This window comes from Patiria miniata, unplaced genomic scaffold (genome assembly GCF_015706575.1).
Source record: "Patiria miniata isolate m_02_andy unplaced genomic scaffold, ASM1570657v1 HiC_scaffold_20, whole genome shotgun sequence".
In the NCBI taxonomy this organism is placed as follows: Eukaryota; Metazoa; Echinodermata; class Asteroidea; order Valvatida; family Asterinidae; genus Patiria; species Patiria miniata.
This window is the reverse complement of record NW_024037059.1, coordinates 31,180,292-31,207,311: the sequence shown is the minus strand read 5'-3', so window position 1 is coordinate 31,207,311 and position 27,020 is coordinate 31,180,292. Positions and strand designations below refer to the sequence as shown.

At 40.2% G+C, this 27,020-nt stretch overlaps 1 protein-coding gene across 2 annotated transcripts in view; it reads right to left on the bottom strand.

Annotated features, from left to right (window-relative positions):
• The window catches only part of LOC119728633 (transient receptor potential cation channel subfamily A member 1-like), a 61,825-nt gene that overhangs the window by 29,474 nt on the left and 5,331 nt on the right, over positions 1-27,020 (bottom strand). For both annotated transcript variants that reach the window (XM_038200949.1, XM_038200950.1), the window contains exons 3-9: positions 20,841-21,016; positions 17,516-17,623; positions 16,814-16,922; positions 2,655-2,800; positions 1,405-1,538; positions 763-811; positions 103-303 (exon numbers count right to left, since the gene is read on the bottom strand). In XM_038200949.1, the coding sequence (XP_038056877.1) occupies positions 103-303; positions 763-811; positions 1,405-1,538; positions 2,655-2,800; positions 16,814-16,922; positions 17,516-17,623; positions 20,841-21,016 (923 nt within the window). The remainder of the gene's footprint in view (positions 1-102; positions 304-762; positions 812-1,404; positions 1,539-2,654; positions 2,801-16,813; positions 16,923-17,515; positions 17,624-20,840; positions 21,017-27,020) is intronic.

Genomic DNA, 27,020 nt, shown 5'->3' with positions numbered 1-27,020 from the left:
GTTTAGTGTGCCTAAACAGAACCGTTCACGAAGCGTTTATAACTCAAACACAAGTTGCCAAAAAGCGTTTATGAGTTAAACAATACGGTTTACTATACCTACCTTCGTACACGTCAGTCCGTACGTCGTGATATTTTTGCCGCTTAAGACAGCCAGATGAAGGACGTTCCTGTTTTGGCAATCACGCAGACTACAGTCCGCCCCGTGCTCATTAAGAAGCGAAACTGAGCGGAAACTTCCCCGAGACACTGCGCGGAGTAACGGGCTGCAACCATGCTTGTCAACAACGTCCATGTCAGCACCCTGCGCGAGGAGAAATGGTGTGGAGAATTATCCTGCCACAATTTCCTCTTTTAAGAAATGGTTTCGGATTCAAATCGTTTGAGCAGAATATTGTTGTTTACCTCATCAAAGGAGATTCCACTTTCATGGCGGCACAATTACAGGCGTTCAAAAAAAGGGCACTCGTGAAAAAGGGGCACTTTTGAAAAAAGGGCACTCGTTACAAACTATTTGGGGGTTTAATACCCCCTTACATCCCCCATCAAAGGAAATTCCACTTTTCCTGGCGGCACAGTAATATTACAAGCGTTCAAAAATGAGCACTTGTAAAAAAAAAAAAAAAGGCACTCGTTACAAAATATTGGGGGGGGGGGGGGGGGTTGGTGGTTAAATACCCTCTTACACCCCCACCCCCCGCTACGCCACTCAAGATGAATTTAGTTTGAAACTAGAACGGGACATATTGTATTCTGTATTTACCTGCGCTATCAAGAAGTCAACGACATCAACGTGATCAAACATAGCCGCCCTGCAAAATGAAAAGTCGTGTAGAAACTTTAAGCCGGGAGAGTATTATAATTCACCCTCAAGTCAGACAAATTATACGTAAAAAGTAATAGGAATATATTGGGCAGTAAGCAGAAGACTACATCATGGACCAAGAGCTGCATTGTAAGTTTCGACAAAAAGGGGCTGAAAAACGCTTGGGGCGCTGTTCAAGGCGATCGAGGACCGCTCAATCGTCCCCACCGCCATATCCATGCCTCGTGCTCTAATCCCTTTTCGAAAAAACTCGCAGAGGACACACAGGTATCGCATTGTACGTAGGTACCACAAGGCTTATACGTGCATTTCATGTGAGTGGATTGCGCGCATTACGGATGTGCTAATTCACTGTCACTGACTGTACGGAATGTATCAAAATAAGAATTCAGAGAAGTTGGATTGAACACTATTGAGCACCAGGTGGCGCTAAATAGTGACACGACTTTGCCGAATACAATTTGTTAAGACCAAAACAGTCATTCAGACCCCATGCAGCGAAGCCCTTGAATACATCACAACAAGAATCTTAAGTATAATTTCCGCACTATTTGATTGTATGTTTATAGCTGGGCGTACCTATGTAGTGGCGTCATCATCTCGACATCACACATGGTCAGCGTTTTCTCGCTTCCTGGTGGACTAAGAAGCAGCTTAACGATGGGAAGAGAGCCTTGAGATGCCGCAAGATGCAGAGGAGTGGAATCATCCTCCTAAAGGAAGGCACAAAAGCGGGTTATTTAACAATACAGCAGCGTAGATTATGCGTAGAACAATCATCCGTAGGATGAAGGAATATAAATAAACATGTATAGCTTGGTAGCTCATGAAGCTGTCTTGCCGAGCTTTCGGGCATTTGTACCTCTTCAGAGGAGTTACGGATCTATTAAACTGTTTCCATTAATCGTTGGATAGATCGATAGTTTCTTTGGTGTTCTGAATACATCCTATGCATAATACCCCGTTTTAGGCCCCTTTCAGCAGTTTAAATATACAAGTCCCATCCACCTTTTGCCAATGGCGCACGCAAGATATGTCTTTGCAGGGCTCACCAATAATTTCTTTTACTGACCGCTGCAAATGACAAGCGGACGGAGCGTGAAACCAATCTAACGAAATGGACGATGCATTATGCTTGCATGCCTGGACTATATCCCCTGCTCTGGCAGTTTCTGATCAGAATTTTACAGGGCGCCGGGGGAGCCCTTCACGGGATGCGCCCTGCCCCTTGCTGCCACTCCAATGACGTCCATGCTGAGGAGAAGTAATACTTGTCAATCCCTGTTTTTCGGGGTAGGTGACCGTAGCTATTAAAGTGGATATTGAAGTGGTCAATTTGTGATATTTCGGGTCAAGATTTTCCCATTCCTTTTCTGCATCACTCCGATCAACCAGCAGAAAAAGGGTAATATGCACTATGAGCTATATTCACAAGTCGGCCATATACAATTGAAAGCGAGGCAAAATATTCACTTTTGGAACTTGCGAAGAGAAATGAAAGCAATGACACAAAGTTAATCACAAATTAATACCAGTCTGCTCTGATGAATAATGTAAAATTTGTGATTGAACATGCCCTAATATTTTAAGCCACATTTAAAAAAAAAAAAAAATTGAGGCTAGAATGCATAAATAGTCCGGCACCGTCCCATTCAACATTTCACAAGTTATAAAATACATTCAGGGGACACGATCAAAATGTCTTCCGCGTGAAAATGGTCCATGAAGGATGAAGGAGCTGGTTATTTTCCTCCCCTGCACACATTCAGCAAAATAGGCCTGTTTTACTTCCCAAATATTTACCCCAAGACATCCCAAGAATCCTTTACCTGAAGCACGTCGAGGGGCGACCCGAATTCAATGCAGACACGTACAGCTTCTTCGCTGCCGCTATTGACAGCCGAGTGAAGTGCCGTGTTGTTTTCCTTATCCTTCTGTCGTAGCACGTAGTCCCTTGGGTACCCCGCCTCTTCAGCTACGTGAGATCAAAGTAAATAACCGGAGTTTAATTAAAATCCATCCAAGTCAGTCCGTTTTACTCTCATCTCAATGAACGAGATGGATTGGGTAGGAGTAAACAGCATTGTACCTACGTCAACTCATCGCTTTGTCTTCATCTATGGGACGTAATGAGTTGTCTTCTTGTTCCGAGTGGAACGCAGGACTTGCTTTGTTTCACGAACCAGAACCTTTGAATGTTGAACGCATTATATGTTTGCTATTTGACATTTATCTTCAAAGAGTTGCCTTATACGGCCAAAGAGAAGACCGATACTGATTTTCGCTGTGAATTCTCTCATATTTGTAGGGAGCATGGCCCCAGCCATGCTCCTTAAATGTAAACCATGTGGAAGGGTAATTGCCTAGAAACTTCCCAGGGAGTATTGCTGTGGTTTATAATCGTGTTGTGAGAGAAATTGTGGTATTTTCGTGACAGGCATGATTCATTATTGTATTGTACTGTAGTCTCTAGCGTGCGTACAAAGCCATCTACATCTATTTACTGTGACATTTTATTGTCCGGTACTACGTTAACTGCTTACTATTGTTCTGTTAAGGAATAAATTTAAGTTGAGAAGATCATAGTCGTCATAGATGTTTATCATACATGGTGATTGAATACTCGTCCGCTTAATAATTAGAAGACGTTCCTCCTTCCTTCCCCCTAATTGACGTGAGTATGGTCCACTATACATTAACAAACAGTGATACATTTATTTCAATTTATTTTCAAAGAATAAGATGTCCTGACACGATTAAACTGTTTTTAACATTTAAATACAATGGTTCCTTTAAAAACAAAAAGAGCTTTGTATGTTGCGCTTGTTTCACGCTCCAGTTAGACCGCCGAAGTTGGGTGCTGCACTTGGTCTGCTCAGCATACGTAGGCATACACACACAGTCGTGAATTTCTATACGCCCGAGGACAATGCTTTGTGTTTCTCTTTGTCCCTTTAACATAACACTCTCACATAAACTAAGTACATAACCGTACAATCGAGGACCATTTTCAACAAAAGACCCGACACTCGAGGACTGAAAGGATCTTTTGTTCTCCTTTGTGTGCCTGTCCTCTATCGTAAAGCCATACATGTACATACTAAAGTGGCGTTTGTGTATGGCGTAAATCGAGGACACACACGTGCAACATCATCGGTGAATCGAGAACAGGAACTAAACTGAGGACGACCTCGATTAGAAAACGAGTACAAAGCCAATGAGAGCTGTTGCGAAAAAGTTAGTACAAACAAAGGAAAAGGGAAGAACAAAATAAAATCCTTGATTGACACCATAAACAAACGTGCTGGTACATGGTACGCGTGTCAGTATGGCAATTGGTGCGCTTTGGGCAATTTGCGTTTGTTGATGGTACCATATACTAAAACCTTCACCACGCACTATTTTTTTTCCACTTTTTAATAATGAAACTAATATGTATTAGGTTTAATAACCAAATTCAGCTTGGTTTAGTTAGGGAAGAAGTGCAACATTACTCCCTCCGCTTCGTGTCGGGAGTTTTTCGAATATTTACATAAGGGATCGTTATTCGGTATATAAAAAAATAACAGTAGAAGGTATATTGTAATGAAGCTGACTTTCTCTTCATCAGCAATCGCGTGCGGGTCTTGTTTGTTTTTCTTCGAGCCCTGTCCATCTATCACTGACCCTGCATCATTAAACCATCCGATCGGCAGGTTTTGGCTAGAACTCGGTAAACACATTAATACCTTAATAACCTGCATTCGGTCATACGATTGTCTTTACCGAGACATCATCAAAGCGTTTTAACTACCCCGCGCCGCAGTTAAGGTATCATGCCGCATGGAACCCTGCAATAATTGCCTTTTTGCTCCGGACGATCGATCAACCTTCAGGCAAAAAGGCTTGAAGTGACGTCTGTGTTTTTTTCTGCGGAAATCCGTTCTGTAGAGACGTGAACCGATGGAAAGGGTGTAACTAATAAGTGACCTCTAGCATACTTTCAGAATGCATTTTATGGGCCAATAAAATTGATTATTTTCAAAGAAAAATTGCAAGGTACCCGTGTGTCTCATTGACTTTTATTTGCAGTAGGCCAAGTTTAAATAGTCTTCGGGTGGAATCATTGAGGCATGAGTTTCTAGCTGCATGAGCACAATGTTGTCAGAGTATTTTCCAGTGGTCAAAGAGACAGCTATCTCATGGACTACAAGATTGAGAACTCGCCGCTGAATTTAATAAAGGAGACTCAGGTGACAAGCCGGGGCACCTGCCTAGATATGACAACAGTATTCCGTAACAGGATGTATGCATATACATGTGATGTGTTCTGTGAAAATAGACAGAACTGAACAAAAAAAAATCAAATTTGAAGTTTTCTTCATATCTCAAATCTACTTATCTTAAGCTTTCTAATAATATCTAAAGTTTTTGAAATCGGATGTTCCTTACTCAAGGTACATAATTGTGAAGTTTGTTGGGAAAAAGTTCAAAATGAGAAATCATGCCTTATAGTTGGGGCTTTATTTCAGATACAAATTATACAGTCTTGATTTTAAAGTAACATTTTAGCAAGATGAAAGCCTGCCATTCCGTCGATAGCAAAATTGTATAGGGGCGACGCGCCTTTGTTGTCTTTTTGAGCAGCGACAAAGTAGGTATATTTTGTGGTTCGTTGTGCAACAAAATCGGAAAACTAGAGAAATCTTTGAAGCGACAAGCCTAAAAAAATCATCACAAATATATTTCATTGATGAAATTTCGATCTAAAAGCACAGCACAGCAGGATGTTCATGAGGTTATGAGGAATAAGAAATAACCAAAATGGCCAAAATTAAGTCCCGAGTCCAATTTTTGCCTGTTTCTAAATTTCAGGGTCTTCCCGGATATGTCTGGTTTGATAATTGACAGGACACGTCACATATAGTGGACTTTAACAAGTACAAATTGACATGAGGTGGGTATTGCCATGCACGGTACAATTAAGCAACCAAGGCGCTGGGAGGCCTTTTTGGCAATATCACAAATGTACTTGTCTCAGGAGAGTTCACTGGTGATGCCCAGTCCCAGTAGCCATATGTCAGTAACTTCCTGAAGAGCTGTAGAATCCGTTGACAAATCTGATTAATCTATCTTGACCTACACACAGACAGCAATTTAGTGCTAATTTGGTTGAAGGTGACAAGCCAGTTATTACCCCAGTTAGTAACGTTCATTAGATCTTGATTGAGAACGCGTTACTGGCTTGAGCACAAGATAAAGCAGACAAGGGACCAGAATATGCGGTATGCAATGTAGTTTCAACTGCATAGATGACTAATATCTTAGATGAGATGAGGTCAGACAGATAATTGATGTAGAGCAAGAAAAACTGCTGGACCCAGTACAAAACCTTTGAGGAACACTTGTTTTTATACTACGGACCAGTGGCGTAGCCACGGGGGGGGGGGGGGGGGGGGGGGGGGGGGGTGGGGGTGGCGACAGCCCCCATGAAACCTTGTCCCCCCCCCCCCCCACTGAGATTTTGAGTTTCTAAAAAAATTATCATTGATCTACATGACGCCCCCCATGAAATGTTCCAGCCCCCCCCCCCCCCCCCCCCCCCCCCCCCCCCCCCCCCCCCCCCCACTGAAAAATTACTGGCTACGCCACTGCTACGGACAGAATATGACATGACCCTCATGTAGTACAGAGATTTTACGTTCACCGAGGAAGTCCAAAATCAGATCAAGCAAGTGTTTGGAGATACCGCATGACTTTGAGTTTATGGATGAGCCTTCTGTGCCAGACCTTATCAAATGACTTCGAAATGCCAAGCGCAACAAGCATATAGCTTTACCACGACGATATAATGCTCTGTTCAAGCGCTCTGTGATCGAAGACTGAATGTCACCAGTAGAGTGCTCGATAGATAATCCAGGAGTTGCTGGCTGATCAGGCATTCGAAAATCTTGCTCATAATGGGAAAAAGGCTAACAGGACGATAGTTGGACTTAAATGATTTTTTCTCCAGAACCTTTGAACACAGGGACCAAAGAGGCCTACGGTTTAGAAAAAAATATAAGAAAGTTCTGGAGAACACATTTTTAAGAAGAGTGTAGGGATTCCAGCAGGTTCTGTAGCTTTGGAGGTGTCAAGAAGACGGATGACCTTAGCCGCCATGTTATAGGTCTGACAATAATCGTTGGTAGACTACTTTCAACACGAACACAATCAGACAGATCATGGGGTGGTCATTAAGTGTAGTTATAGCGGCAAAGCGTTCGGCGTAGAGTAAGCAACAAAGCATTCTTGTTACTTTTGTTGCTGACAGAACGAACTTTACTGTTACAATGAGCAACATGTTAGGTCATGAATCCCGCAAAATCCTTAACTGGCAATATGAGCGTCTAAAGCGATCTCACAACAATAGTGGAAAAATGCACTTTAAAAAGCAACATGTTTTTCAGTTGATTTATTAAAAGTGTAAGAGTTCGTTTGTTTCGTAAAATTTGCAGTTCTTCAAATTTCACTTTTGTGAAAGGACTTTGCCTGTATGTGACATGCTTGACGATGCATGCTTTTCTTCCTCCGGTTATGTTTCGGATGTCAATGATCAAATTCAGTTTGCTATGTTCTGCAGGCATGTATCGTGCCACAATATATCGGGTACGATGACAGGAATACATTTTGGAAATTCGAAATCATCAAAGATTATTCGCGTATTTTCTTTATGATCGTACTCTCTTAATATTTATGAATGAAAAAAAGACAAACTTATACCTCCGGTAAATTATCTATTCACTTACACACCAGTTTTCCTCGGTTGCTATGTGACAACATTCAGCACTCCAGACTCAAGAACCATTGAGTTTCAAGAACATGAGTCTGGGAGCTAGACGAGTCAACGTAAACAATTCCCGGGGTCCGTGCCCACCTATCGGTTATACAGACATCCAAATTTTGAAATCACCTATGTCTGGATTTCAGATTTGATTCGCGTTAATGGACAATGTTTCTGCGTCACTTTTTATTACGAAATCCATATAGTTCCTGGCTGAGCTTAATAATAAACTCGCATCGTTAAATCTGACTCCGCTGGACATGTTAATATACTGACAAAATTGATGATGGTAGCCTAAGGCCAACTAATCTGTCTTGGTTACATCAGGCGAGCATTACACAACAGGCGAGCATTACACAACCTTGACTTACAACATTCCCACAGTCACATTAAAGTTCAGCGCCTGTATACAGTTTCCCATTAACGTGTCGGGGGAACTGTCGTTAATCACGTATAGCTGACTATTAGCCTATGGTCTTGACATGAACCTGGAAAAGACGAAAGTTATGGTAGTAAGTAGAGACACGCAAACTCCTCAAACTACAGGGTGAGTCAAAAAAAGCGGAACCCAAACCCCAAAAATTATATTTCATATTTAAAAAAATAAGTAGCACCAAAAAAAATAATGACTGGAAAGCCAATTTCATGAGCTACTTTTGGATGAAAAAATTGCTGAAATTGGTCAATCCGTTCAAAAAATATCACCATTTAAACACAATAAACCTAAAACCTGTCTCGTCCAAAAAATTCGATTTCAACAATCGTCGTCACAATTGTCTTCAAACATCACCAGCGATGAAATCTTAGTTTAAACGTTAACAATATGCAACAAAGTCCTTTTGAAGGCCCGTCTTTTAAAAAAGTAGATTTTATAAATCATATTGTTTGCCTAACCAGGGTTGTTAATCAAAATATTGTGTGCTACAGTTGGTGACAGTTGTTGAAACAAGTATTCTGTGTCATTTTCTTTGTTGTTCCAAACAGTCAAAAACACACAATAAATAGATTTTTTGGACGAGACAGGTTTTGGGGTCGTTGCGTTTAAATGGTGGTATTCTTTCAACGGATTGAGCAATTTCAGTAATTTTTTTTCATCTAAAAGTAGCTTTTGAAATTGGCTTTCCAGTCATTATTATTTTTGGTGCTAGTTAATTTTTTAAATATGAAATACATTTTTAAGGGTTTGGGTTCCGTTTTTTCGACTTACCCTGTAGAGTGCAAATCAACGGTTGCATCATCGAGAAAGTGGGCAAATACATTTATCTTTGCCATTCAATCACACAGGATGGGCGTTGTGAAACAGAGATGTGGAAGAGAATTGACATAGCCAAACAAACTTTCTGAATATGCAAGTTTTACTTTCAGCTAGAAAGTTAAACCTCAAATTAAGGCTACGCGTGTTGAGATGCTACATCATCTCAACACTGATGTATGCGGCAGAAACTGGACTATACATCAATAAGCCATTAATTAACCCCTACTCCTTAGGGAGTATGCAAAATCGTTTTAAAATTGGGAAGATTCAGGACTGTAGGGCTATATATAAGACTGGAAGCGGTAAATGTGGTTGTACAGAAAAATGCTGAAAATCTCCTACAAGGATAAAATCACAAATGAAGAGTTTCTGGACAAAGTAAACAGGAAAAGAACACTAATGAATGACATGAAACAAAGAAAGCTACAATGTTTTGGTCACAAAATCCGAGCCGACAGTCTTCAGAGGCAGCTCATAGAGGGAAAGGTGGAAGGAGAGCGGAAGAGAGGACGTCTTAGACGCAAGTGGTCAATTAACAGGCATCTTTGAGTGCAGCGGCAAGACATATACGGATATGTTAGAGCAGCGCAGAACAGACAAGGCTGGCGATCTCTGATAGCCCACCTGCTGGCAAGCGGAAGGCACTTTGACTGACTGACTGACTGATAGCCGACAGCCTGACACATCAAAGTTTCTCCACCGCGTTGCTCTTCAACTATTCGATTTTCATGATTCTAATACCGTTATATACGTATCTACCAATAATTACGTACTCTGGAAATTATTTCTCTGGAAATTATGCCTATTATTAAAGACATGTAAATGAAGTTTTAGAGAAATATGAGACCCATTATTTAGCACCTTTGTAACGGTTTACAAGGTGCTGCGGCGCATATTTCAGCCACTGCCAGAAAAACCGGGGCAAACCCCTCTCCTTAGCGATAAGTGTTACTGGGTTATTTTACATGCATTACACAACACATGGGATCTACGGCTTCACGTCCCATTCGAAGGACGAAACAATAATGGTAAAGTGCCTTGCTCAAGAGCACCATGTTCCCATGGTAAGGATTCGAACCCATGTACCACGGCACACGAGTCGAACACCGTAACCATTGGACCATGGTACCCACATTCTCCCAATGAAGTTTCAATATGTTTGTTGTATTTAAACGAAAAAGTTTAACTTTTTCCCCCTTTCTATTTTGGACGATTTAACCCTTATGAAAGTCTACTTTCATGGCTGCTTTGCGCCAATAATGCACAAAAAAGATATGGCTACCTTATTGTCGGAGCTCAATTAAATTGAAATTAAATTTCTTTCAAAGTGAATGTATTGTTAGAAAAATATCAATTTAAAAGCATGATCCATTTTTTTTCGGGATGAAACACGAAAAAGCACTTACAGAGCAACTTATATCATCTCCCTTTATAACCCTGCACTATGTCTTGATTAATGACCGAATGAGCGCTGTGCAGTCGCTCGACCGACTAACGAGCAGGTGTAATGCGTATTTCATTAAGCAGTATACATTGATTTGATTTGAAAATGTGATGATTATGGCAGGGATGTCACGGCCTAATAAGGGACTTATGGCCGCATTATTGCCCGACCCCGTTGGTGATTCCCAGAACACAACAGAGAAGCACAAGGAGCAGCATCAAATTAACTCTGGTTTTCCGGGTAATTTCATTATTTTTGTCGTTTGAAAAAGGGCCCGAGCTATTTTTTCCCTATTTTTGTAGAGGTCCACTGTTTTATTTGTAACGATAAACTTAGTCTCTATACTTCACAAACTAATCTGGGGGAGTATGTGGCTCGGCCCGTATTATCCAATAGGCACACTGTGCCTAGGGCCTACAAAAAATTGGGGGCCTACGAACAATTTGAGGGCCTACAAAAATGCCACAGTGTGGCCTGGCTTGCATATTACAGCTTAGCCTCAACATGAAATTAGTGCTGGTACGGAAATCTGGTGCCTAGGACCTACGAAACACTAATCCTGCCCTGTATGTGGCCCAATTGACAGGGGCCAGTTAAAGGCACTGATCATTTGCATTTATCCCAAAGGTAACCTAGCGAATTGTTATGAAAACGCTTACTTGGATTAAAGATCGTACTGATGATACTAAACACTCATGAAATTATTCCGTCTGGCTTGCTGTTATTTAGAGGAAATCAAGAATGTAGGCCTAAGTGATTTCCTATGATCAGTCAAAAGAGATATTGTTTTCATGTGGGGTGCTGTGGTCCAATGGTTACGGTGTTCGACTCGTGTGCCATGGTACATGGGTTCGAATCCTGACCATCGGAACATGGTGCTTATGCTCTTGAGCAAGGCACTTTACCATTATTGCTCCCTTCTATGGGACGTAAAGCCATAGGTGCCGCGTGTTGTGTAATGCACGTTCAAGAACCCAGCAACACTTATCGCTAAGAGAAGGGGTTGGCCGGGTATTTCTGGCATGAAATGGGCCGAGTGAACTGTCGGATTAGGGGAGACCGGGGATGAACGTTACAAAATTTACATTTTGCGCCAAATAATTGTAATGAAAGAACTCTAACACTCCATCTTGGGTATGTGGGTAGCCCATTATGTTTACTATAACCTGAAGTATACAACACATGAAAACATTAAACAACTAATTAACTACTAATTAATTAATGAATTTAAATTTTTGTAACAACCCACCCCGCATACCGGGTAAGTTGTTACACCATACGGGGTAAGTTGTTACACAGTTGTTACACCATAGGGGTAAGTTGTTACAATATGTAAACAACTTATATCCCTCATTGTGTCGTACAATAGTAAATACCATCTCATTCTACTATCAAGAAAGCAACTGCTTTGTCACTTAAGGTGTATAATTAAGTAACTACTTGTTCATTCCAGCAATAAACTGAACATTTGTTTTAATTTGAAACACCTGAAATATAGCTAAAATGCCTCTTTGTGATCGATAAGGATCACTTTCAACAAGTTAGTCACTGTCTGTGTCCATCATTTCGCAATCATCACACAGGTAGCTTTTCCTTCCATTTGTACATTCTGTATGGGACCATCCTGAGCAGTCCATGCACTGGACCCATTGCTCTCCAGATGCAGAGTTGGAAAACAAGTCATCACATACCAGACACCTGTCTTCCTTTTGTAGGTTCTTGGCATCATTAATACAGTAGCTCAATCTGTAGGTAAAGCAAAACAGACAAATGAAATATTTACAGCTGAAAATATACACAAAATATAGTTCAACATACGTAAAATGTAATTGGGGTAAGTTGTTACATTGACACGGGGTAGGTTGTTACAGTGTAACAACCTACCCCATAGGGTATTTTACACATAAAATGTACTGTAACTCAACCTTCAGGCAGAATTACCGGTCATGACCTGGGGATATATTAGTGACCTAAATTTACTATATTTACAATATCAAGTTAGCGTTATGCACCTCCAGTTGTTAGAGCTATTACGAAATTCAAGTTTTGTCAGAAAGTTACTAGGAAAGGACAAAAAAGGGTTTTTTTACTTACTTTTTGAGTAGAAGATTGGAGAAAGCTCACGATCAGCAGTATACCCTAGCTACCTGTAGGCAACATATGGATGGTAGTTAGCCCGCCCTCTCTTGTTCCTGCTTTGCACACTGAGAACTGTAACAACTTACCCGTGTAACTTCCATCCCCGGTCTCCCCCTACAGTCAACTCGACCATTTGCCAACTCGACCGTTTGCCAACTCGACTCGAACCAACTCGACCGTTTACCAACTCGACCGTCGTATACCAACCCGACCGCTGAACCAACTCGTCTGTTGACCAACTCGACTTCACTTTCGAGTCATCTCGTCCGTTTGCCAACTCGTCCTTTGTATGTACAACTCGACATAAACATTGGGTTGCGTGATTTGATTTTTAGTGTGCTACTAAAAAATACAAAGATGGAATCTGACGTAACAATCTTGTTTCGTTATAAAAAATTATGGATAATCTAACTGTTTTCACTTCAAGGGCCAGTCACTTTTTCCCTTTTAGTACAGTAATGAAGAAGACTCGTTTCCGGAACGATGACAAAATTGTCCTCGTTTTCACGAAGAGAAAGTCATGCATGTCGTATATAATTCGCGCTTGAAGTTGTGGTTTGTTTTAGCTATTCTGAGATATGCCGCACATCTTCGTAAGAAACAGATGTTCATATTGTAACCCCTTCAAAACGTTTAGTGATTTTAATTGCTCAAATACACCTACCTACCCATCCACCGACCAAACCATCAACATGGCGAGCACAGGCCCACGGCACGTTTTCAAAAAAAACCCTGATCTCTTTCACTAATAAGCCTAATGGGTCAACGAAATCTGGTTTGACGAACGGAAGTGCATTTACTCAACTGCATTAAATCCTGCACTTAGCCTAAAATGTATATAGCATAACGACCTAACTGCATAGAAAGGAAAGACTTAGAGTGCGTAATGGACAATTTTTTCATTATCTGTTACCATGGAGTATTACCATGGCTGTAATTAAAGAGCTGGAACATTGGAAAGTGCCATCACGAGACAATGTCAGGATGCTTTTATATGGCATTTACCCTTTCAAAAAGCAACATTTTGTCTACCACTTTTTTGTTTATTGTAGGCATATCCGCATCCAATTTGCTACCAACATGATCCATGCGAGTTGCAAATTGGCCAGCGGAAACGGTGAAACAATACATACTTGACCTTTGTGGGGTTGGCATTGAGCCAGGACCAACATTACTAGACACATGCAAAACGATAGCCCAAAGGTGATACGAAGATTCCGCAAACATTTCCATTCCATTGAAGTAAAATTAGTACACAAATGAAGATGGGCAATAACGGAAACACAATAGCTTAATTTAGATCTATTGATGTGATCCATTCAACCGTGAACACATTCAGTAGAAACCTTGCATTGTGGCGATCCGACTTGAAGTAAGCCTAAACTAGTCTTATGTTTGTTTTAACCATATCAGGCTGACTGTACTTGCACAACCCTTGCTCACATAAAATATAGTTCCGAGATGTAAACACTTTCCTTCATACAAATCATGAAATACATCCTGGTGATTAATAGTAATCTTGCCCACTATGTCTAACTATTTATGTCATGAGACAACGTTTGTAGATTGTTGTAATATGCTGAACGTAGGCTCAGTACTGTAAGCTTACGCGATGTAATTCGGCGTGCGTGGCGTACGTGAAAAACCGCCTCTCTCGCAGCAGTTAATCTCTCGGCAGGAGTTAATTTCGCTCAGACGTAAATGTCATTCTTCTCCTGAAATCCTCAGTATTTTGCACATCCTCGCCACCGAAGTACACCATTTTGTCCCAATGGTGTTGAAGGTTCGTAGAGCATATTGACCAGGTTTGGACCTCAACTTCAGTCAGAAGCTGTCATTTTGGGCAAGTTTTGCTTGCTGCACTGTCGAGAAACTATGTGTGAAAAGTTCCATCACGGGAGATTCACGTTTTCCCGCTCACTGTTTCATGTATTGTATTGCCTCGACGGCTGTTTCATTTATTGTTGCGACGATCGTGTATTTCTTACACAGGTTAGTTCTGTCATGTGGAGCAAGCGGGATAGCGCAGTGCCCAGTAATAATTATGGCCCATTGCCACTACTATAGTTCATTACTATAGCTGATTATTCATATAGCCCATTCTTTTAGCCTATTACAACAGCGCATTATTACTTGGGTCCGTTATTATAGCATATTACCGTTGCATATCTTTATCTGCCGTTGGTGCCCCATTGCCACTGGTTCATTATCTAATTCATTTTCGTTGTGTCGGTTCCTTGTCCTATTAGATATTATTAGCCATTATGTCGCGCGACAACCCACTATTACTAGCCGAGTCTTGGACCCAGTTGTCCGATATTTGTCTGGATTGCAAATCATACATTTGAGTCATAGGCTATTTATAATTGTACAAACCTTTGGTTTACAGGGTGGATAAAAATAAACCGGAACCGAGATATTATTGCCAATTGGAACAGAAGTAGGGCACCTGTGAATCAAAGGGAGATATCCTCTGTTAGGGTTGAATCTCCTCTTTAAAATGACACTCTGATCATGTCATTACATTCACGGTTGACTGAGCAGTGACCAATTTTATGAAAGCGTCTATTTACAGGCTTGCGCCACTTTTCAATTGTGGTTTTTGTGGTGTCATTTGTCACAGAGTGAAAGACTATGGTTGCCAACCAAGGCAGGTGGGGAAAAAAGAGATATCACCATGAAAAGTGGCGCAAGTCACTCAATAGACCCTTTCATAAAATTGGTCTCTGCTCAGTCGACCGTGAATATAAGGACATGATCAGGGTCTCATTTTAAAGAGGAGATTCAACCCTAACAGAGGATATCTCCCTTTGATTCACACATGCCCTACTTCTGTTCCAATTAGCAATAATATCTCGGTTTCAGTTGTTTTTTTATCCACCCTGTATAGTAGCTGACTCATGAGCAATACTTCATTTTTTCTGTATATCAACCCATTTAAATTTATAATTAACAATAAATCATTGAAATCCATATTGACGGTAAATATTAAGGTTGATTCTTGCTCGTTTGCAAACGTCCCCTTCGTTTAATTGCCAAATAGGTCGATCCTTACTTAATTATTAAGCGGACTCACCACCCTAGGGTCACACCACCCTATGGCGCGTAACCGTGACATTACAGTATTCCTAAATATGAAATAAAATTCTTCATGAATGTGATATATTGGTATAAGATAATTATTTGTTTAGGTATTTATTTATCTGATGCAGTTTCGCTGCACGTATATCATTACTTTATCATAAAGTATTACTATACCTCATTCATATTCATGATCGAGAGCCGAACGTTCACTGGTCAATTCACCATCACGTGCCAGATGTTATTCTTCCTGTTTACCAAACACGCGCGCGAGGATTCACGCACATTGTAAATACGCATGCGTAGAAGACTGTCGCATGGGTTACCCGTGCGACAGTCTACTACGCATGCGCTTTACAGAGCAATCGAGGAACTGTCGCACGGGTGCAGTACGCACGCGCGAACATCGCACAGGAGAGATGCATGGTTGCACGGTTCGCGTAAATGTTAATTTACAGAGCTCAATGATGCCGTACTGGAGAAAATGTATAGACCGTGTAAAGATGTCTCCTGTCCAAAAGAAAGTTCTACACATTGCAAACAACTGTATTTACAACTGTAGTACCTGTATTATATTGCAAACAACCGAACTAGTAGTTGAAGTTGAATCTTTTGGTGAGCTGTACAAGTTTCCCCAAATTTTGTTTTAGTTGCATAATAATAAAACAAAATTCGGCAACTGAATATGTATGAGGTATAGTAAAACAAATATAACATGGTTTATTTCGGGTGGACAGTCGATATTAGCTCCCCTCGGTATTGGAAGTTGACAAACTAGTTCCCTCGGCTTCGCCTCGGGAACTAGTTTGTCAACTTCCAATACCTCGGGGAGCCAATATCGACTGTCCACCCTCAAACCATGTTATATTTGTATACTGTTCACCTGTATGGTGGATCGGAGTCACCGTAAGAAGCATGTAGATTTGACCGAGTTCATTTAGAGACGAGCAAATGTCCTAAAACAATTTTCTCATGACAGAGTGAAGCCTTTGGGACTCAAGTCTCTCTCATACATTTTAGGGTTAATATCTTTTTTGTACAATGCATCATCTGGTATAAATAATGCAACCAATGTGTTGCCGTTACATAGACGTGCTTACGTCACTTCATCTTTAGAAACCTAGAAATTATGGATACAAATTCTCCAAAATATAGATCGCAACCCTTCAATTATTTTGAGGGTATACAAAAGAAGCAATCAGGTTGTCGCTGATAATGTTGTTCCAATCTATACTGTGCAGTCAGCAATATACCTAAATGACCGTACCTTTTTCCAGGAGCATATTCAACACATCCCTCGATGCATGAGTTGCAGCACAGTGGATAACATACACGCCGTTATCGTCACGATGACAATAACGTGGTTTGTAAAACATCTGCCCATAAAACAAACCAATTATTACAAGCATTGTTTGTCTCATAAAATATGCACATAATTCAAAATTACTTTACAAAAGGAATTGAGTAGTATGTATGAAAGTAGTATGAGTTTAGCACGTAAACATGTTTACAAACTGATAACAAAAAGTGTTTAGAATTGTGTTTACTTGCTAAACACATTTTTTTTATAGGCCAGGCAATTATCCACACAGAGGCTATCAGGCTACCTTCGTCCCAATGCCTAAAATTGAAAACTTGGTCCCATGGTCAAGTTTTATACCTCTCTTGGAAAATTGATCATAACTCTGTCAAAAATTATCAGATTTGGAAATTTGATGTCTCAAGTGGAAAGGCGTATCTATTAAGCCATATCTATATTTTTTTTATGTTGGTTACTCATTCTACGTCTGGCATTCCGTTGTATTTGTTTGCATTTTTTGATACACACTGTATAAGGCAATTTGAGAATAAAGTTAGGAACTTTAGCATAGTCATTATTTTGGGACCGGGTTGACTAGTTTCGTAACATTAGTCAGCGGCTGAGCAGGGGGAAGGTTGCAACATTTTCAGATAACTTTTGAAAACTTACCAGTTTCTTGGCTGTTTCGAAAGTGTTTTTGATAGCGCAGTAATGCAGTGGTGTTTGCCCGTATTCCCCTGGTATGTTGACATCCACACCATCGTGTTGACACAAGGCCTGTACAGAAAACACGGACAATATTTGCAAGGGGTAAGTCTAAAGCAGTACGTTTTGTTGAATACGGTTAGGACGATCCAGTCTAACTGTATCAACTATCTTTGGGACAGTGTTTATATACATAGACCTTTCTTTTACTACATCACAGCTGCAGTTTTTGCCGAACATGTGGTTGAGGAACTCTGGGTGGCTGTCATTACACAACACAACATTTTAGATTCTACATCCTCTGTGGTGCAATCTGAGCCGATTCCTGGCCACAATTTTTTAGTTAGTATCACAACATTTGGAAAACATCAAAAAACAAAACTACCAAATTATTATGAAATACCTTACTGAACTGTTAGTGAATGACAGTCTAAAGCATCCTGTAAAATCATGGCACCTGGTGTGCTGTCATTTTCAAGAATGATGGCATTTTTTTAAAACAATTTCCAACGCTGGCCGACCATTGTTGGAAAAAACTGGGTTTTTTTTCCAAATACTGCCCCATATTTACCATATTTAGTTAGTCAACATTTTGTTCGCAATCGATTACACACCTATGAACGGGTATAAGCCAGCTAGACGGATTCCCTGACCTTACAATTTCCCGACCTCTTCAAATTGATCCGGTTCATCTTAAGTGGGGTCAGGAAACCAGATACAGAAACATGATTGTTTTTCTTTGTTTTCCAGCTTCTTCGAACACAGAAAACTTCAAATAAGTCAGTGTAACAATATTCGCTATAAAATACTAAACCCTCAAATCCATCCATTTCTAAAAATTACAGCAAAAGCAAATGTTGTACATTCCCTTTTTAAGTGCGAGCAGACAAAAACCGCTTGAACATTCATTTGACTATACACGTATAAATTTAGGATTAAAATTAGTGTAATTTAATCAAACTATCAAAAACAGAGGAGCAATTAGGCCTCCATGTACATTGTAACTTCACGGCTATGTTTTATCTCAAGACTACAGAAATGTAATAATGCGGTCTTCTAACTTTCTCCCTACTTTTTTGCATAATGTAATTTGCAGGTTCTTTTCCCTAACTTTCACAGAAACGTTCTTGGTTTTAATTCAGTCTAGTTTCAATTTCAAGAATAGGGCGTAGTCGTCCTATACAACTAGTTACTATAGGCTAGTTCAGAGTTACATGTATATTTGTAATAAAACCATCGGCAGATCGGCGGCGCGGCAAGACAAATTGCATAATACATATACAATCATCGGGGTACATACGTATGTTCCCCAATACCTACGTTCCCCAACCCTAACCCAAGCCCTAACCCTAACCCTAAGGATTTGGGGGAACATAGGTATTGAGGAACATCGGGTAGACCCCAATCATCGTAGTTTTTGTACCTGACTGTATGCGACTGGTCTCTAATACTAACAAAATAAGTCATCGGGCCTTTCGACGATTGTAATTTCCTCACGGTACGACACATTTTAAAAGTGGTTTCGTCATTTTGTACGTAAACAAATACAGAAAAAATAATTATTGATGATGACTTTGCGAAATGACATTTTTTTTGCTGGTATTGAGAACCATACGTCAGCGCAGTAGCAATATATTACAATGCAAACATGACCACCTCATTTCGAAACACTTGAAAATGTCAATGGACCCGAGTATTAGAAGTTGGTGGTACAATTAATCAGATAAACACACATGACCCCAGGTTCTAATACGATGAATCAGTGTTTAATTTTTATAACCAATCTGCCATGTCCAATAACGATACTAGATACAAGGTATCATGAACGAAAAAGAAAAAGATCATATTCTAACAACACGCTTACCTCAAAAATAAAACAGAATATTATTTTACTGTATGATGAAACACAAATCCAACAACAGATTTAATGTCATTTAAAAAAAAAAAACATTTAAATGACAAATTACTATTTCTGTGGGAGAGTGTGGCCTAGTGGTTAGGGTTCGTGACTCGTGATCAGAGGGTCAGGAGTTCGAATCCAGCTGCTGGTCATATGTTGTGTCCTTGGGCAAGCCATTTCACCCCACATGCCTCTCTCCACCCAGGAGTATAAATGGGTACTAGCATTAGCTGGGGAGTAACCTGCGATGGACTGGCATCCCATCCAGGGGGAGTAGAAATATTCTCAGTCGTTTCATGCTACTGAGACCGGAGATAGCCTGATGGGCCACATTGGCTCGTGACAGACTTTGCTATTACTTTTACTTACTATTTCTGTGCAACAGGAAAATTAAATTTGTTCCAAAAACTTTTATTTTTTGAGACAGTGATATTAAACCAGCCCGCCTTCAGCTGGATTCATATGCCTGTACTTTGATCGACCGTTCACTAAGCCTATAGGTCATTGTAATGCCATATTAAATCGAGATAGGAAATACACAAAACTTAAAACAATATTTGTATTCAATGTTTTCCGTTCCATTTTAAAAGTTAAAATTGGCGCCACACTGTTCATTTTTAGCTGCGGCTGAGCAGCTCTAGATTGACTCATGTCTCTCCGTTGGTTGGTTGGTTTGTAACAAATGTCAGCACATGCCCTTTTCGGGAATCAATCACCTTGTCCCTTAGGCCCTCGCAGCAACGAGTGCTTCAAATTCAGGTCTCCACCAGCTATTAATTTATTGCAGTCTTGGAAATTTTGTTTACGCGGTCACGAGGTCACTCATTTCGAATTGGGGCTAGCACTGTACTGCACATAAATTGGGGTTCCACATGCTATAAACGCTCCATGCACCAATTGACGTTCAACAAAATAATGGGAATCTTTTTCAAATGACAGTCACGACCAGCGCGTAGTTGTGCATTATAACAACAGACTGTTACATCATGTACATGACTTATAGGCTACAGAAGGTCTACAGTTGGGCCGCAGCTTCCGAGATCATTTCGAGCTTAAGAAGAATACCCTCCCCCACCCCCTGTCTCTTTCTTTCCGGTTTTGACTACATTTACCGGGGGTACGTCCCCCCCCCCCCGATCCACGCCTGCATGTATACATTGCCTGTCATCCTTGTTATGATGATTTTCAAAGATAGCTTCTAAACAGCACGTTTATTTGCTTATGTAATGGCGAAAGAAATCGCCCTTGAGTGCATGGTTGAAGATTGTATATATGGCAAATCAACAATTTTAGCGCTGGTACGTGACTATATAAATTCACCAAAGATCACTTTTACTTTGTGATCCTCACGTTGCTTGTATATGTAGTATAATCTACATGTAGACCAACCTCAATCATATCCGGCATATCCAGGTCACAGACCAGGTGAAGTGGAGCCATTTTAGCGTCGTTGAGCACAGTCAGGTCTGCCCCAGCATATATGAGACTGTTGGCTGTATCTTGGGAATTGCCTCTCACAGCATAATGTAGTGGAGTATCCCCCATAATGTCTCGAGCATTCACGTCTAGTAAGAAAATAAATAATATAAAAAGGTAACATAATTGTGCAGTTCATTAATGATAGATATTTATCGAACCTGCGGACTATTGAACCTTCGGACTAACTCTGCCCTCATAGGCACCCAACTAATCATGAGTGGAGAGAAGCAATGAGCGACAAAGCACCTTGCCCAAGGGCACACGCACCATAACCCCGGGCAGGACTCGAACCAACAACCTGCAGAATTACCTGCAGACCCCAAATTCAATGCTCCAGACCACTATAGGCCACCGCATTCCACTAGTCAGGGGCCATTTTTGAGAAACAAGTCTTTTAAGTAACGATTTCACCAGGTATTCTTTTCCGAGAAAATCGATGAGTCTTTCTATGGCTCGATACCAAATATTGAGCTGGACATTTTTGGGGAAGACCCGGAAGAGTGAATGATATACGATCATAACTTCAACCTCATTTTCGAAAACTTAAAAAAAAATCTGCCGGATTTGTAGGAATCTTTTAAAAATCATTCATGCAGAATTTAAAGCTTTTTTATGTGAAGTTAACATAGATCCAGGGTCGTGTGTAAGCCTGAAAAAAATTGCGTAGAAATTGTGTAAACCTGAGAAAATGTGTGCCGCGGATTGTATGCCATTTCTTGCCGTGTTTTCTTAAGAACCCTTCTTCAAATTACCACGGCCGCCGTAATTGAAATCCTCGCGTGCTTTAAAGTATTATTCCTCATTCATCGTGCAACTAATTGCTATTTCCATTATAAATAAATCAATAATGATTAACGACCACACGAACCCTACTTCGATTTTTGTTATTGCTTCAAGATCAGGTCTCTCTATGCTCTTTGACATGACACCGCAATTTTTTTTTTGACCCCTTAATTGACTTCAAAATGACTTGAAGCTAAGTCGTTTTTAATTGACAATTTATTGGCAACAGCTTGTTATAGAAAGCCCTAGTAATGGTGTCTTGTTACTGACGTACTGTGTTATGCCAATGACATTTTCAAGGTAACTCATGTTACCATATTATCCTCATTCATCAATAATTAATTGATTTATATTCCCATACTTGGTACACTTGTTGTTAGCTTAGGGCGTCCCTTTGTGTTTCGTCGGTTCTCATATTTTTGTAGCCTCTGAGTAGAGTCAGTCGGTCGGGAAAAAATTAACAAAATCTTAAGATAAAAAAATAGATGGCTAAATTAAATGATGCCAAATGCATATTGTCTCTTGTTCTGCTTATTGCTGGGAGATGATTATAGGTTGATATCACCGATTTTATAAATCATGTTGTTGGCCCAAGCAGGGTTGTTAATAAAGATATCGTGTACTACAGTTGTTTTAACAAGTAATCTGTGTAATTTTCCTTGATGTTCCAAACGGTCAGAACGCACAGGTTTTAGAGTCATTACGTTTTAATTTGTGACACTCTTTGAACGGATTGAGCAATTTCAGTAATTTGCTCATCTAAAAGTAGTTTCTGAAATTGGCTTTCCAGTCATTATTATTTTTGGTGATACATATTTTTTTAAATATGAAATACATTTGGGGGGGTTTGGGTTCCGCTTTTTTTACTCACCCTGTATATCTGTAGCAAGATGTAGTTGACTTATATTATCGTTCAGCTCAATAACGTTTAGGTTGTAGTGGCAGCCATAACGTAGCGTTTAGGTAAATTATGATGACTGACAACATGCACTTCTGTGATGGCTTAAGGGTTGCTAATTTCCGTGCTCAAAGTGAAATCAGATATTATTTTCTGGTCTGTTTACCTGAATTTGATACTCCTTTTTTTTGTCATTAATTTAAGTTAATGTGGGTTCCCAGACAGGGTCGACGCCTCGACGGTAATTAAAAAAAAGAAATTCAGTCTTGGATCGGGAGAACAAAATAGGTTCGGTCGGTAATCGGAACCAAATAATAAAATCAGGGATGCCCTCGTTACAACTGATAACCAAAGGATAAAGTATCACCAACCGATAATGTAACAAAATTGACCGATACTTTATCACATGTAGTACATGTAGAATGTACTACACAATCAGTCAATAGGTTTTACATTATCAGTCCTAACCGATTATGCAACAAAAGTTGACTGATTGTGTAGTAACGTGTACTGCACTACTATCGGTTAATTTCTGTTACATTATCGGCTAGTGAAACAGTATCGGTCAATTATTCGTCACCGTTTTCACGAAGAGCCACATAATGTCCAAAATTACCATTTTTTTCGATTTCGATTTTTATCATTTTGCTTTAAAACATTGTACTTAACCATTTTTACATGTTTCTGTAAGCAAAACATCATTAATTTCCAACTTACATGAATGATGCAAGGGGCAGAAATCTCGATAATTGCATTTTGCGTTTTCACGAAGAGCCACATACATGTTGACCCCTTAAACGCATGCAAAACCTATTGCAGGGAAAGGCGAAAAAGTAGGTCAGCTGAAATTGTCGTTTTCACGAAGAGCATATCTGTTACATTCTTAGCTGCGCGCGCGTACGCACGAGCGCCTATGGAAAAACGTTGAACAGAAAGGGCCAAAATGAAGGAAACTTGAATTTTCGTTTTCACGAACAGAAACATATATTTACTAATTAATTTTAACTAATAAGCTTCTGTATTAACTCTAATTACTGGGTTCACGTAAAAATTCAGCTCTCATATAATCATGTGAAGGTTTCCTTACTGCACAAAGTTGTTGCAAAGTAGTATTTTTTGCAGTTTTAAAATAGGAGAAACTTCTTTTGCGATTATCTCAAAAACGCCTTTTCTTTAAAATGTGGCTCTTCCTGAAAATGGTGACAAAGTGTTGTTACATTATCGGTTGGTGATTCGTTATCCGTTGGTTAGTACATTATCGATTGTAACGGTCTCAAAGTAGCAAATGAAGAACGAAGAACACCGAACATCGTTATACAGGCTAGAGCATGAGCAGGCAAGCCTATAACGCTGGTCACAAAGCATGCACAATTCTTATCAATTGATTCAAAATAGCTATGATTCAATTGAAGCCTTTTCATGTATCTGGTCTACACAATGGTTCGGACGGTACGGGGTAATCCTATGCGATAGCACTGCCCGGCTGCCAGCATTGTAGGACTCGAGTCCAGAACTCGGACTCGAGTCGGACTCGAGTCACATTCTTCGTGACTCGGATTCGACTCGAGTCACATTGGAAAATGACTCGGACTCGGACTCGACCATGATGACTCGGACTCGAGCTTTTTATACTCGTGACTCAAATCACGTATTTTCACCAAAAGAAAAAACATATCGTTACGCATTTTGTCCGACGAACGTAGCATCTTTTTTTTACTCCATAGACAAAACACGGCGCCACGGAAAATCGGGGCCGCGCACACACGCCTAGCGCGCGCCTGCACGACGAACACCAGGGTCCAGTGATCGGTTTGGTGAACAACTTATAAATGACAAGTGACTCGGACTCGGACTCGAGGCTTGTGACTCGGGACTCGGACTCGACTCGACGTTGGTGACACGACTACAACACTGCCGGCTATCAAGTGACAGTCGGTGAATCAGTCAGTCAGTCGATGACATTGGTGACCTGCGACTAGGGTTATCCGAAAATAACGGGTTGTCATAGCAACATTTGATACAGGTGCATCAGACAGGTCGGATCATTAGCTTTCAATTAATAACTTAAGGGTACCTATTCATTCACGGATATTGAGAACCTCTGGTTTCTGAACAAAATCTATACCCTTTTGATTGGCAGGTTGAGCTGATTCTGGGGTGAGATGAGGTGTCAACTTCCGATCAATTGAAATTCCATGGCGTGAAAATCCACTCCATTCGAGCGAAAATTCACTCTCACAGACTGACATTAGGGACTAGACGTTTTAGAGTGAAATTCATTCAATCGAAAAGATCGAGTTTTCACTCAAGCTTGATCTGAAGTGGTTCTTTTTTTCAGAGTATGTCAATCGAAAATAAGGGGGTGATTTTAGCTCTAAATGGTTTAGTCCCTATAGTTTCACTCTTTGGGATTTTCTAGATCATGAGTGATCAATCAACAATCAACTGATCATAAAGTGAATAACAACAAAAACAAATGTTGATTTGTAATAACAAAGGAAAGGAAAAGCAGACTTCATTAATATGATCTTTTCGGTAATAATATCGTATTTACCACTTCAATAACTGAATTGAATCTTTGAATCTTTGATTGCGAAGCATGTGTCGCGAACCGGCCGCGATCATCGCGTAGCTAGGATCGGACCAGATGAATCAAACGCGTGTTAATACATGAGCTGATTCGTCAACAGATATCAATATTTATAGCATTTCGCTCAAAACTTTTTGAACTGGAGCGCGCCATTTAAAACCACTTTTTAAAACAGTATGAAGGGCTGCAAATACAAACAAGCAAATTTATTTGTACAGGACATTAGATTCCCTTAAAATTCGTTCGGAAAAGACAATCGAAATTTTGAAAAAAGCACGTATATACCAGCATTAATATATGCGTATATTATTCAAATGCTGACTGCTTCGAGTGGTGTAGTGAAACTAGCCTCCCAAGGTGATCCATGAAGCATTCTGTTTCTGAAAATAGAATGCTCCATGGATCACAGAGGGAGGCCAGTTTTATACTATTCTGCGACTGTCGAGTTAAAGCGGTCAATAAGTTGGGTTTTTTTTCACCTAACCCACAGATTCTGCTTCAAAATACATGTACAATTTAGTTCAATACGAAATTAGATGAAAATTTACTTGAACTTTTCCAAACCACCCCTTCACAAAATGTTCGAACCCAGCTCTGTTGCGCTAGCGCTTGGGACCAATACGCGCATACAGCCGTGTGCGTTTGCACACAATACCGGTTGCTATGCTTATACGTTGGTTGCTATGTGTATAGTCTTTTTGGCCGTGCACAGCAAGATAGCAAAAATAGCAAATACCATGTGACTCACTCTCAGCCAATCAAGATGCAGAATCCGTGGGTGAGGTGTTATAAACAGAATTACAATTCGCCGAGCATGTGATTCCTGACTCTTCGTAAGTTTGCGGACGGTTTGAGATTTCGGATAATTAAATCCAAAAATCCAACTTTACCAGGCATGCAAGAAAAAAAATAATCTTCAGTTTTTGTCCAGTCCAAGCATGCAATCAATACCGTCAGTGAAGGGCGAAATTTGCATGAAAGCATTTTCATAATTGCGTTTCCATACAACTTTATTTACATAACTTTAATGGTTCGCCCACGACCTGGTTGATAGGGGAAACAACCAACTACATCAAACACGATTGACAACGCTGCTGTATAGTGTGCGATGAATTATATCCGGAGTGATACGTTGTAAACCGACTCTCGAAAGCTTGCACACATAATCTCCGATTATCAATTATGTACTTGAATAGACAGAGTTGTAGGTCTCGAGACCGGTCTCGGTCTCGGTCTCGGTCTCGAGACCACTGTTTGCTGGTCTCGGTCTCGGTCTCGGTCTCGGGAGCTGTGGTCTCGGTCTTGGTCTCGGTCTCGGTCCCCTTTGGTCTCGATATTTTGGCTGGTCTCGAGTCGAGACCAGCCAAAAAGTGAGGGGGGCGGATTCCGCCCCGGCCCCAGTTTAGGATTAAGTAAAGATCAGTTGAGGGCAAATGTGACTGCAGTGTGATGCTGATAGACATGTCTCTCTTCACTTTCTGGTGAGTGAGGCATAGTCCAACAACCATTGCTCCTCTTCTTATTTCTTGTTTTTATTGTGGGATGATTTGTTGAAACAAGCACTTTATAGCCATCCTCATTGATTCCAAATACAACTGAGATTAAAATCTTATGAATCAAGATTGAAACATTGTTTTTACAATGTACTGTCAGTTTTTTTTTTTTTTTAATATGGGAAACAATTCAACTCTTTTTCCCCAGAAATACTAATGATTTTTTTCTATTTTTCTTTTCAATTTTTACTTTATTCGTGGAGGCGGGAAAACGGGGTTTTTTTTTTCATTATATTTATTAATGGATATTCATCAATTCGTAGACT